The sequence below is a fragment of the Mandrillus leucophaeus genome, unplaced genomic scaffold (assembly GCF_000951045.1).
Source record: "Mandrillus leucophaeus isolate KB7577 unplaced genomic scaffold, Mleu.le_1.0 Scaffold227, whole genome shotgun sequence".
Classification (NCBI taxonomy): Eukaryota; Metazoa; Chordata; class Mammalia; order Primates; family Cercopithecidae; genus Mandrillus; species Mandrillus leucophaeus.
In genome coordinates this window covers 2,736,528-2,748,082 of record NW_012102332.1, presented here as the reverse complement: position 1 = coordinate 2,748,082, position 11,555 = coordinate 2,736,528, and the positions used below count along the sequence as shown (strand labels likewise).

The 11,555-nt window shown below is 45.8% G+C and overlaps 1 protein-coding gene across 1 annotated transcript in view; it reads left to right on the top strand.

Annotated features, from left to right (window-relative positions):
- The window catches only part of OCA2 (oculocutaneous albinism II), a 364,145-nt gene that overhangs the window by 239,188 nt on the left and 113,402 nt on the right, over positions 1 to 11,555 (top strand). Inside the window, 2 exon segments of the mRNA XM_011981483.1 lie at positions 4,647 to 4,706; positions 5,299 to 5,403. Of these exon segments, the coding sequence (XP_011836873.1) occupies positions 4,647 to 4,706; positions 5,299 to 5,403 (165 nt within the window).

The window sequence follows — 11,555 nt, the reverse complement described above, 5'->3', positions numbered from 1 at the left end:
AAGGAAAAGTCCAAACACAAATGGCTTCCCTGTTTAATCTTCTTGAACATTGAGTAAGAATACCAACCCTATAAATCTCTTTCAGAAAATAATGGAGGTGGGGGACAGTTCCCCACTTACTTTGTAGGTCTAGTATTACCCTGGTATTAAGACAAAGGTATTATGTGAAAAGAAAATTACAGATCAACATCTCCCACTCACATAGATCAAGCAAGATTTCAAATCAAATGCTATGGTGTATAAAATAGTACAGCATAATCAAAAAACGTTTATTCCAGAAATCCAAGGTTGATTTAACATTCAATAACTAGTATAATTTTCCATATTAACAGAATGCAGGAGAAAAACCATATGATCGTTTCAATAGATGCAGAAAGAGCATTTGAGAGCAAACCATGAATTCTCAAATTGATGAAAGGCGTTTTTGAAAAACCTGGAGCCAACCTTATACTTCACGGTGAAAAACTTAATTGTTTTTCCATGAGATTGGCAGCAAGGCAGTCACCTTTTCCATTCAACAGACAATGTACTGAAGAACCTACTTCTTGTAACATGACAATATAAAGAAATAAATGGCAGAAAAATGAAAATGAGAGAAGTAAAACTGTTCTTGTTTACAGGCTATGTGATTGTTTATGTAGAAAATCTCAGGTAGTCTACAAAAAATCCAGTACTACCAGAGCTAATATATAAATTTAGCAAGGTCAGAAGATACAAGATCAGTATCAAAAATCAATATATTATCATATACTAGTGTCACATAATTGGAAAATATTTAAGGAACAATTGCATTTATAATGATACTAAAAGCCTTAAAAACCTAGGAATAAATCTTAAAAAAAAAAAAGTATGCTCAAGATTCCTATAACAAAAATTACTGAGATATTTTGAAAAGAAATTTTTGAAAAAGATCTAAAGACCTAATGAAGAGATACAGTCTGTCCATAGAGCCGAAGACTCAGTGTTGCTTAGTGTGCAGTTCTTCCCACATTGACTTACAGATTTAGGCACAATTCTAATAAAAATTGAACTAGGTTTTTCTGCAAAGAATGACAAGCTAATTATACAATTTGTGTAGACATTCAAGGGACTAAATTCAAATAACTAAAGCATTTTTTTCCCCAAAAGGACAACTTTTGGAGCACTTACCTGATTTCTTGACTTACTACAAAGCTATAGTAATCAAGACTGTGGTACTGGCAAAAGATAGACATAGATTAATGGAACAGAATAGAGAGTACAGAAATAGACTCTGTATATGTGTTATGTGTTTTTTAAATATACAACTGATTTTAAACCATAGTGGCAAAGCAATTCATTTAGGAAAGAAAACATTTTTTCAACAAATGGTGCTGAATCAACTGGATATCTGTATAAAAGCAAAAATAATGCTAGAGTTGATTTGGAATTTTACTCCATTATCTGTTTATTGTAGTATCTTTATAGTGATGATCTCTTTTTTCATTGTTGTTTTTGGTGACTCTCTCTCTTTCCCATTTTCTACTTAAAATTGTCATTTTCTCTTCACTTCTTTGGGTTCAATTTGTTGTTATTTTCTTAACTTACAAAGATGGATACTTAGCTTTTGATATTCATGCTTCGTATTTCCCATTGTGTATGTTTGACTATAAATTTCCTTTTAGCTGCATCCCTCAAGTTTTCGTGTGCATTTTGATTATATTTACATTTTATTTATTCAAAATTATTTTAAATTTCTATTATGATTTATTACCTTAGTTTTCTTGATTAGCCAATTTTTGACTATTTAATTTGATTGAGAATTATTTAAAATTCTATTTCCCCTTTCCTGGCAGTTATATACTCACTCTTTTAGTGTTTTTGGTGGTTTAATGTCATCTGGAGATGACGGCCTTCATTCTTAACTCATCGAGGGCCCATGTTAATTGGTACTTTTACACTCTTCAACTCCTAATTTCTTTAAGCAAAGTTGCTCTTCTATATTCAGTATCTATGAATTCTCATCCATGCAGTTGTGGGTCTGGCTCAATCTGTTTTGGTTGTTTCTGCTCTCATTCATGCTGCTTGTCTTCTGTGTCCCTGGAGATCCAAGACTACAATCTCATCATTTCATCTTGTTCTGTGGGATTCCTGAGGGCCTGCAGGCGGGATGCTTTCCTCCAGAAACTGCTGTGTCTGCCTCTGCTGGATGCCAGGGAATACTTTTGGTGCATTTCAAGGATCTTAGCTCAGTATGAGAAATCTTAGTGGAACCTACAACCTCACAAGCATTCACACCCCCTCTGACTTCAGGGCTTGATCAGCCTCGAGCTTCACGCAGTTCCATTCTGTGCCACTCAAGTCTTACAGCTCCTAGACAGCTGCAGGAAACATTTTCATGGGGAGAGATTCCTTGGAAAGCCATACATTGTCTTGCGAATCTGGAATGTGTTAAAAGTGTGTTTTATCTAGGGTCCATTTGTTTGGCTGAAGAAGGGACTCTTAGACCTCCTAGTTTATCATTTTGAAAGAAGTGGTAGCAATGATTTATGGTCTTGGCTTATTTCAGTGGGACAAGGATATCAGGTCATTGCTGAATCAGCATTTCTGTGACAGACTAATGATGTTTCACATCCTGACTTATGCTACACGATCATCTTTTCACTGTATAAGCTGATGAAGGAGACAAGTAATGGGTATAATCTTCAACTGTACGTAAACTTTGCATACTGTAAAATACACATTGTATACCTACAGTGTTAGGCTTGATAGACAGGGATGTGCTAGATGATTACTTCATTTTGTAAAAGAGTGTATTTGTAGTTTCTTCATATTTTGACTTTTTTTTTAAAAAATTAAGAGATCAGTTATTTTGAGCTGAGTTATTAGGTGCAATATTCAAGTTTTTTGAAGATTTTACTTTATTTTGTCTTCTTACACTACATAACTCGGACCATGATATTTAGGATAATTATATGACACTAAATACGTAAATATAAATGTCTATAGGTACACATCAAGTTGTGCACACCATACTCTGTGTGTGTGTGAGGCATATACACATAGAACCATCCCTATTTGGCATTTGGCAGAACATTTTAATCTGGTTTAGGCCTCTGATTTTTCTTTCAACTGATGATGTCAAACAAAGCAAAAGGTATAGCTACATTCAACATTTTTTCAGTTTTAAAGTTTCATTTAATAAAATTTGGATTATGATACATTTTTCATTCTTTAACAGTGGGTGATTTTACCCCCCAGGGAACATTGGTTCTTAACGGGGTGATTTTACTCCCCCAGAGAGAGGACAGTGGCTGTGTCTGGAGACATCTTTGGCCGTCACGCTGGTGGTGGTGAGGTGCCACTGGCATCGAGTGTGGCCAGGCCAGGGCTGCTGTGCAGCGTCTTACAATGCACGGGCCAGCCCCAGAGCAGAGAACGATCTGGCTCTAAATTAGCAGGGCCAGGGTGAGAAACCCTGCTCTGAAGTGATTCTCCTTATAAAAGCAAACTTGATGGAGAATTGTGATTAAAGACCCAACATTTGGGCTCCATGGCTTTTAAATGAAGGTCAGCTACCAACTTACACACAGATTGAGATTCTTAAGCTTACTTTAAACAAGGACAAGCTGGCCGGGCACAGTGGCTCACGCCTGTCATCTCAGTACTTTGGGAGGCCGAGGCAGGCAGATCACCTGAGGTCAGGAGTTCAAGACCAGCCTGGCCAACATGGCGAAACCCCATCTCTACTAAAAATATAAAAATAAGCCAGGTGTGGTGGTGGGCGCCTGTAATCCCAGCTACTCGGGAGGCCGAGGCAGGAGAATCGTTTGGACCCAGAAGGTGGAGGTTGCAGTGAACTGAGATCACGCCACTGCACTCCAGCCTGAGCAATAGAGCAAAACTGTCTCAAAAACAAAAACAAAAAAATTAAAACAATAAAAAAAAAAGCACAGACAAGCTGCTGTTTCCAATATTTGCAGTCTTTAAGCATGATCGAATCACAGTGAAAAGGCCACACCCACAGAGCTGCTGGGCAGCTGAGCTACCGGTACCTGTTGCCTTCTGGTGACCTCCCACGGTGGCTCGGTCGCCAGCCTCTGGGCGTCCCTGCGCGGGACCTTGGCAGCCTGGGCAGAAGGCTCCTGCGCCCCATCTTCTCTCTTCTGCTCTTTCCGGCCTTTCCCTGGGTCCAGGTTTCTGAATCTGCCTCGTACTGTGGAAATAGTTACATGTGCCAGTTAAATAGACTTTTCCTTCTTTTCTTTGAAGATTATAAAAACTGCATTAAAAAATTCTTTTAAAACTCTGTGATGTTTAACTTTAAAAAGAAATTGGAAATGCCGCTTACTTGAAAGACCTGTATGGAATGGTATTTCATTATGTGCGATTGAACGGTATCTTTACACAGGTCTTAAAGAGAGTCTTCCATTCGGATTTAAATTTAACATGGACATTAACTCAAATCAATGAGGGATTTCTGCCACTGTTGTTGGACTTTTTCTCCGTGACTCTTCATTGTGCATATATGATAGTAAATTATTTATAGACTGTGTATTTGAGTCTGATCTTTTATAAGAAGCAGGAGTCTGGGCCTACCTTATGTTCACGTCTTTTCAAGACTTTTTTTTAATCTTGCATATATTTTCTGTTTTAAACTGATTCTCATCACACATCCTTTCTTCTAGGCGTTGGCACATCTCCACTTAATAGAATATGTTGGAGAACAAACTGCTTTGCTAATAAAGGTAAAAAAAATGCGATAATAGAAGGTACTCCAGCCACTGTTCTTTGATTTTGTGAAAAAAAAAAAATTCTGGTAAGAACAGGTCACATTAATTATGTAAAAAGGCACAGCAGGGAACCTGTTCTATCCTGTGCAGCCCAGAGATGAAGGGAGACTTTTTCCAAAGAATACATAATTACAGATGCTTGCTATTTTGCTTTTAACTTTATTTAAAGCCTGTCTGAGAAGGAGCGCGATCGACGCCAGCCTCAGTAAGTGAGTGCTGCAGGCACCCCAGCCTCAGTGGTCTGCCAGGCCATCGGGTCAGTGTGACCAGTGTGCGCAGCCACCACACGTGGACGAGGGGCAGGGTCACTCTGCCTCCCCATCCAGGGGCTGGCAGGCCTGGGCATGGCTGGGCGTTGCTGGTAGAAACCCAGCAGAGGCTCCCGGTGTGGGTGGGGCCCTGGCTTGCACACCTGTGTCTGCCTTGGTCTTGTGATGGGTAAGAGGAAGGACTAACACCCTCGGGCCCCTCTGAGTCTCCCGGCTGGTGGGATCTGACCCAAAGTGCATGTGATGGAACACTGCAGCTTCTGTTGTCCTCCTTCCAGATGGTCCCAGAGGAGCAGCGCCTCACGGCCGCCATCGTCCTGGTGGTGTGGGTCTCAGCCCTGGCGTCGTCCCTGATTGACAACATCCCATTCACCGCTACCATGGTGAGTTGCATGTCTCCATGTTGAGGGCTCAGCTTCAGCCTGGACATAGCCTGGGGCTCACCCTCCCTTCCTAAGGCAGCAGAGGATGAAGCCTGCTCCTTTGCTGCACTCACAGGTGTAGAGGACAAAAGTGAGCAGAGCCCGGGGCAGCTGGGCGGGGAGCGCCGAGAGCCCAGACTGCAGGCGGGGAGCCGAGGCTCTGCAGCCGCTGTGGACGGCACGTCCTGGGGTGACTGGTGGTCTTGGGGTCAACGCCACTGAGAGCTGCCAGCCCTCCCAGAAAACGCTGTCTTGTCTTGTCTGTCTGCCTGCCTTCCTTCTTTTCTTTTCTTCTTTTCTTTTCTTTTTTCCTTTCTTCCTTCCTTCCTTCCTTCCTTCTTCCCTTCCCTTCCCTTCCCTTCTCCCTTCCCTTCCCTTGAAAATTGTGAGACATCAAAAGACAGAGACTTCCATCTTCATATGCTGCGGATGCAGAAGCTATTCTAACCAGCCCGTGTGTCTCCTAGTGCTTGGCCTGGGCAAGATCTCTCGTTCTCTGTGTGGTCTTGAGCCCCAGCCGGGCCTGGAAGTGCACGTCGTAGACCTTTAGTTGGGCAGATGAGCCTGTTTCTGTTGTGACTTCTGCCGGCATCCATTGCTTGGTTCCGGGCAGGAACTGGGAACCTGGGTGTGGCAAAGTAAAGGTAGGCCTAGGGGCTTGCACACAAGTCGCTGGGGTGGTCTCACAAACACTTGAGGTCGTCCCAGGTGTGCAGGGAACAGGCCAGAAGCATGGTGAGCACTCCCCATGGCAGGACACAGGACAGGGGAGAGCCCTCTGTTCTTCTGACTCTGAGGGCCTCCCCGCTCCCCGCAGGGAACAGCCTGTGGGATCCCAAGACGTCCCACCACCCTGTATGGTATTCTGAACAAGGGCACCCCCGGACTGGAGCAGCAGGCCTGGCTGTGTGGGGAAAAGAGCAGGCCGGGCTCGTGCAGCACTGACTGTAGGCAGACCTGGGAACCTGCCTCCCTCGCTTGCAGCCTGGAATTTGGTTTCTGCCTAGGTTGACCTTCTAGTTGCCTGGCTATTGTTCTCCTTCCAAGGTCTGGGTGTGGTAATCCTGAACGAACTCGGTGGCTGTTGTTATTTTTTGGTGAAGTTCCACATTGGAGAAGTCTTGCGGCTGTGGTCAAATGTCCCAGCTGTGGCCCAGCCGGCTCCACCTCTCTCGGCGCCCCAGGCAGGCAGACGCCTTCTGACAGGGCTGCCCTTACCCGTCCTCAGCTGCGGCTTGTGCGTTCATCCTGTTCTCCAGGGAAACACAGTTTGCAGAGAGTCCGCACTGTCCCAGCCAGCGAGGCCACAGACGCGGCCCGAGCACAGGACCCCGCACAGCCTCCATCAGTGCTTGCTTCTGGCCCCACGCTCACAGCTCAACCCCGCCTTCCGGGGAGCTCTGAGGTTTGGACCCAGATCCTTTCTGGACTGAATTTGAAGAGCTCTAACATTGGTGATTTAGGTTGTTCCTTTTTCTAAGAATAGGACACTTTCACAGTTTTGTTCCATAAATTTTAGTGACTACTTAAAATTTACCTTAAAAAAATGGAATCAGAGACAATAGTGAGACAAATATCCATGTGTTCACCACCCGAAGTGAGAAGGTATCAACATTTTATCCTCTTTGCCTTGGAATTTCTTGTTTGTTTTATTAAGAAATACAACATTGCAGATAAACAGGCATCTGTCTTCCCCTGGAGCCTCAGGACCATCTCTGCCCTCATGAGTGTGGGTCCCACCTGTCTCTGCAGTGGCCGCTGTGGGGGTGCTGAGGGTAGGATGCTGACTCCTGTGCGTCCACAGGGGCGGAAGCCACGTACAACGTGACCACAGCAGCCACAGGGTGCAGAGGTGGACACGCAGCTCTTCAGAGCCCATGTGTCTCCCCTGAGTGACTGTGCCACGCCAGCATGAGGCATCTGCAGTGGCCACATCATGAGAGGAACATGGGGAGCCACTGGGGTCTGCTCCCTTAGGCTGGAAGTGGCACACGGCGATGGTCACAGTGCTTGGGTGGGAATGGGACGCATGGCCCTTCCCTGGAGCAGGGATCTGTGAAGTGGGTGGGCATCGAGGTCTCTCCACTTTCCCTCACTCCCTTCTCCTCTCCTCTCCTTTGAGTGTCTTTTTACCACTTTTTTTTAAAGCTGTATTGAAGTCACTGACAAAAATCTGCACCTATTGAATGTGTAAGTTTTCATGAATTTGGACATATGTGTGTACCTGTGATACTGTCACCACAATCAAGGTACCGAACGCGTGCATCATCTCCATACATGTGCTTATGTGTGTGTATGTGTGCTTCATGGTAAACTTAACACCCGTTTGCCTTCTTAATACACTTTGAAGTGCATAATACCATATTAACGCTAGGCACTGTGTCATACCACGGTCTATGGAACGTACCCGGCTGGGATAACTGAAACTTGACCCATTGAGCAGCCTCTGCCCATCCCCCTCCCTCCACCCTCGACAGCCACCATTGTACTCTCTGCTTCCATGAGCGTGACGATTTTAGATTCCGCACACGATGGAATCAGGCGGTATTGCTCCTTCTGTGACTCGCTTATCTCACATAGCATAATGCCCTCTGCGTTCATCCATGTTGTCACAAATAGCAGGATTTTCTGCCCTTTTAAGCCCGAATCACCTTTCATTGCATGTATATTCATATACCACATTTTCTTTATCCACATGTCCATCAGTGGACATGCAAGTTTTTCCCGTATCTTGGCTATTCTGAATAATGCTACAGTGAAAATGGGAGTACAGCTGTTTCTTCTTCGAGAGCCTGGTTTCTGTTGCAGGTGGTCTATAGGATTTCGTGCTTAGAAATCCCTGAAATACCATCTGACTTACCATGTGGCTGTTTTTCTCCAGCTGCTGCCTAAAAAGCTGGGTGTCAGCTTCTGACCACTGGCTGCTTTGGTCGCTCCGTGCTTGGCTTCTGCCTCTGCTGATCCACAGGAGCCAGGATCCTGCCCTAGCTCCTCCCACAGTGGGCCGATGTGTAGGTGGTTATGATTCAAATTCATGAAGGCAGCTCCCTGAGGAGAGGGAAGGATGAAAACAATCCTGGGTCCTCAGGGAGGAACGGAGCCTCACATTTGTTTATAATATTTTGTTCCTTACAAAATAAGCAAAAAGGAAATCTTGCGGCAAAGAAGATAAAATGTTCAAATGTTCTCAGTATATGTGAGCAGTTAACATACATATAGAATGCTCATAATTAACATACATAAGCATGTCATTGTGTTGTTATCCTCTCTAGATTCACTTATCTCTTTTCAACCTATCTGTTTTGATATAGCAGAGAACTTTGTTAATTAGTTTGTTCCTCCTTGCACTTCAGCACGTTTTTGCATGGTTTACTTTATGATTGTGTTAGATGTTAAAGGTTCATTATCTAGTAACTTCACAGTGGCTGATTTCTTTTACCTTGCACGAGGTCTCCATCTCTGCTCTGAGCCTCTGCCAGGTTTATCTTTTTCCAGTCCTTTATTTATTTATTGTTTTTTTTTAAATCCTTTTTCCAACTGCATTTTTAAGCCGAATGCAAGTCGATTTTTAAAATTCAAAGCAGATAATCTTTGTCTTTTAAGAAAATAGTTTAACATGTTTACATTTATTGTAATGACTTATCGACTTGAACTAATTACCATCATTTCATTTTTTTAATGCTTTTTCCTTGCTAATTCTTTTTTTTTTTTTCACGATCATTTCCTGACTTCTTTAGATTGATACATCACGTCTCCCCACCCATCAATTGGTTTCAAAGGTACTGATTTTATTCCTAGTCCTTTAGTGGAAATCATTCTGTTTGTAATGCACATGGTGGTGTCAGCATTTCAAACAACAGTTGCAGTGAACAGAACCTATTTTAGTTAGTTTAAGATGAAAAGGAGTTTATCTAGGGATAGTACATAGTTTTTGGAATTTCTGAGAATTTCTAAACTGCACAATGGGAATGGGGGGCTGCCCACAAGCCCCCAGCTTTTGCAGCTTGGCATGAGTGCTCAGGATCCCTGCCCCCACGCTGGCTACTGAGTCCGGGGACTTCTGTCACCCTGCTCTTGAGTATGCCTTGTCACACCTCTCCTCCAAATTCTCCAGATGGGCCTCTGGAGCAGGTGTGTCTGATTGGAGGAGCCCATGCCTGTTCTAACTGCAATGGAGGTGGCAAAAGTGAGTTTCTGGCTTCTGCCTTGGAGGCCCAGAACTCACAAAACAGAGCTCCAAGGAGGCTTCAAAGCCTTTCTCCATCCCTACCTCAGCGCCTTCTCCTCGATGCTTCTGTGCTTCCCGGTGCAGAGCCTTGCTTGCCCTCTGGGTCCCACAGTACTGTGCACCTACATCCACCGAGTCACTCAACAAGCGGATTGTCAAGAGTGTCTGCAGCCATCTGCGAACTCCGACCGTTTGTATCTGTAGCCTCATTCACGAGTGTTATACCTGGCACCAAAAAGATACTTAGCGAGTGTTTGCAGATGAATAGGAAAGTGAACTAACTGCCATAGATTCATTGTCCTGGAGTAACTGTGTGTCGTCTCCTCCCTGGCCTGCCGTCCTCTGCTACTCTGTTACTGAGGGAGCTGGACACCCTGTGCTTGCTGCATGTCTCAGAGTCGCAGACCCCACCTGTGCACCTCCCTCCTGCCAGACCACCTGCCACTTGAGATGCACCCTTATCTTCAGTGATGTGGTGCCACCTCTCCAGCACGATGCTGGGGCTCTTGGGCCTTCGACAGTGCTGTTCTTTGCCACTGGTAGCAGCTTCCCTCTCAAGTCCCTGCTTCCCTGTCCTGGGAGCCAGCCTCATCAACCCACAGCCCTCTACGTTCCCTGGGTGGCAGCTGGTTCTTTCTCCGGATCTGCCTTTGCTGTGCAGCCTCTGGGCACAATGGCCTGCCCTCTGGATGGATGTAGGGTGTCCTACTCAGGCCCCCAGTCTTGTAAGGCAACTCATTCATAGTAAATCCTCATGTCTACAGTTTCGTCCCACTAGTTCTGGCTTCTGACAGATGCAGTGATAGGAATGGCTCTTTGGGAGATGATCTGGGTTTCCTGCCCTCAGAGAGGCCCCTTTGACTGGGAGGACCTTTCCACTGCACAGCTGTGGAGCCCTCTGAACCCAGGGAGTGGCCAGGAGGGTATGTGGGTGGCAACGTGGGTGTAGTTCAGGCCTGAGATCTTTGCAGTCATGCGTCCCTCTGCACCTGCTGCTGATGCAGAGAGAAGGCAGTGCCATCTCCTTGCCATCCTGAAACCTTTGTGCCCTGGCCTGGCTCGTGTAGATCGACAGAGTTCAGACATCTGAGCTTCTGCTATAGTCGGCGAGGCTTCTTGGATCGTCCCCAGGGTTGGCTGTAACCAAACACCCTTAGAGTACCTGGTCCTCTCTGCACCCACTCGGGACCTGCTCCGTGTTCAGGTGGGGAGTGGACAAGGAGACCAAAGAACATTCGTGGAAATGCATCAGGAGAGACGGGCGCTCCTGCCCGCGGCCGCAGACACAGCGTGAACACAGTGTGCAGTGCTTGGGCTCCCGCCGCCTGGCCAGCAGAGCTGCCTGCCTCCCCTGCCTCCTGGCCAGCCTCTGTCAGAGGCAAGAACACACCTCTGGCTGGTGTCACTGGCCAGCTCAACAGGGCACTCTTCACTGGGGATTTTAACATGAACGGAACCTTGAAAAGGGTCAGAGAGCAGGGCAGGTGCAGTCGCCACCTCCAGTGACATAAATGCAGGCCGCTGCCTCGGCGGAGAGAGCTGGCAGGAGGCTGGGCTGCGTGGGGCGTTTCAGCAGCCTTCGCCTGGTATTCCAGGGACGTGAGTCTCGAGACAACACAGAACCCGTCTCTTCTCCGACGGCGTCATCTCTCCGAGCGAGTCTTCAGTGTGGGGTTGTTTCTGCTGCGTTTGCGTCGTCAGCTATGGGCTGAGAGTGACAGGTGAACTCTGTTCATTTGTTCAGGATATTTCTCCTCCTATTTCTTTTCTTGGCGTGGAGATGTTTAACCAATATTTCCATACAGGGAAATCCCTTTCACACCCACCGCCTCTTCCTTCCTCTTGCCCTTTTGGCGGGCAGGTGGCCTCTGTGGGCGGCGTTCTT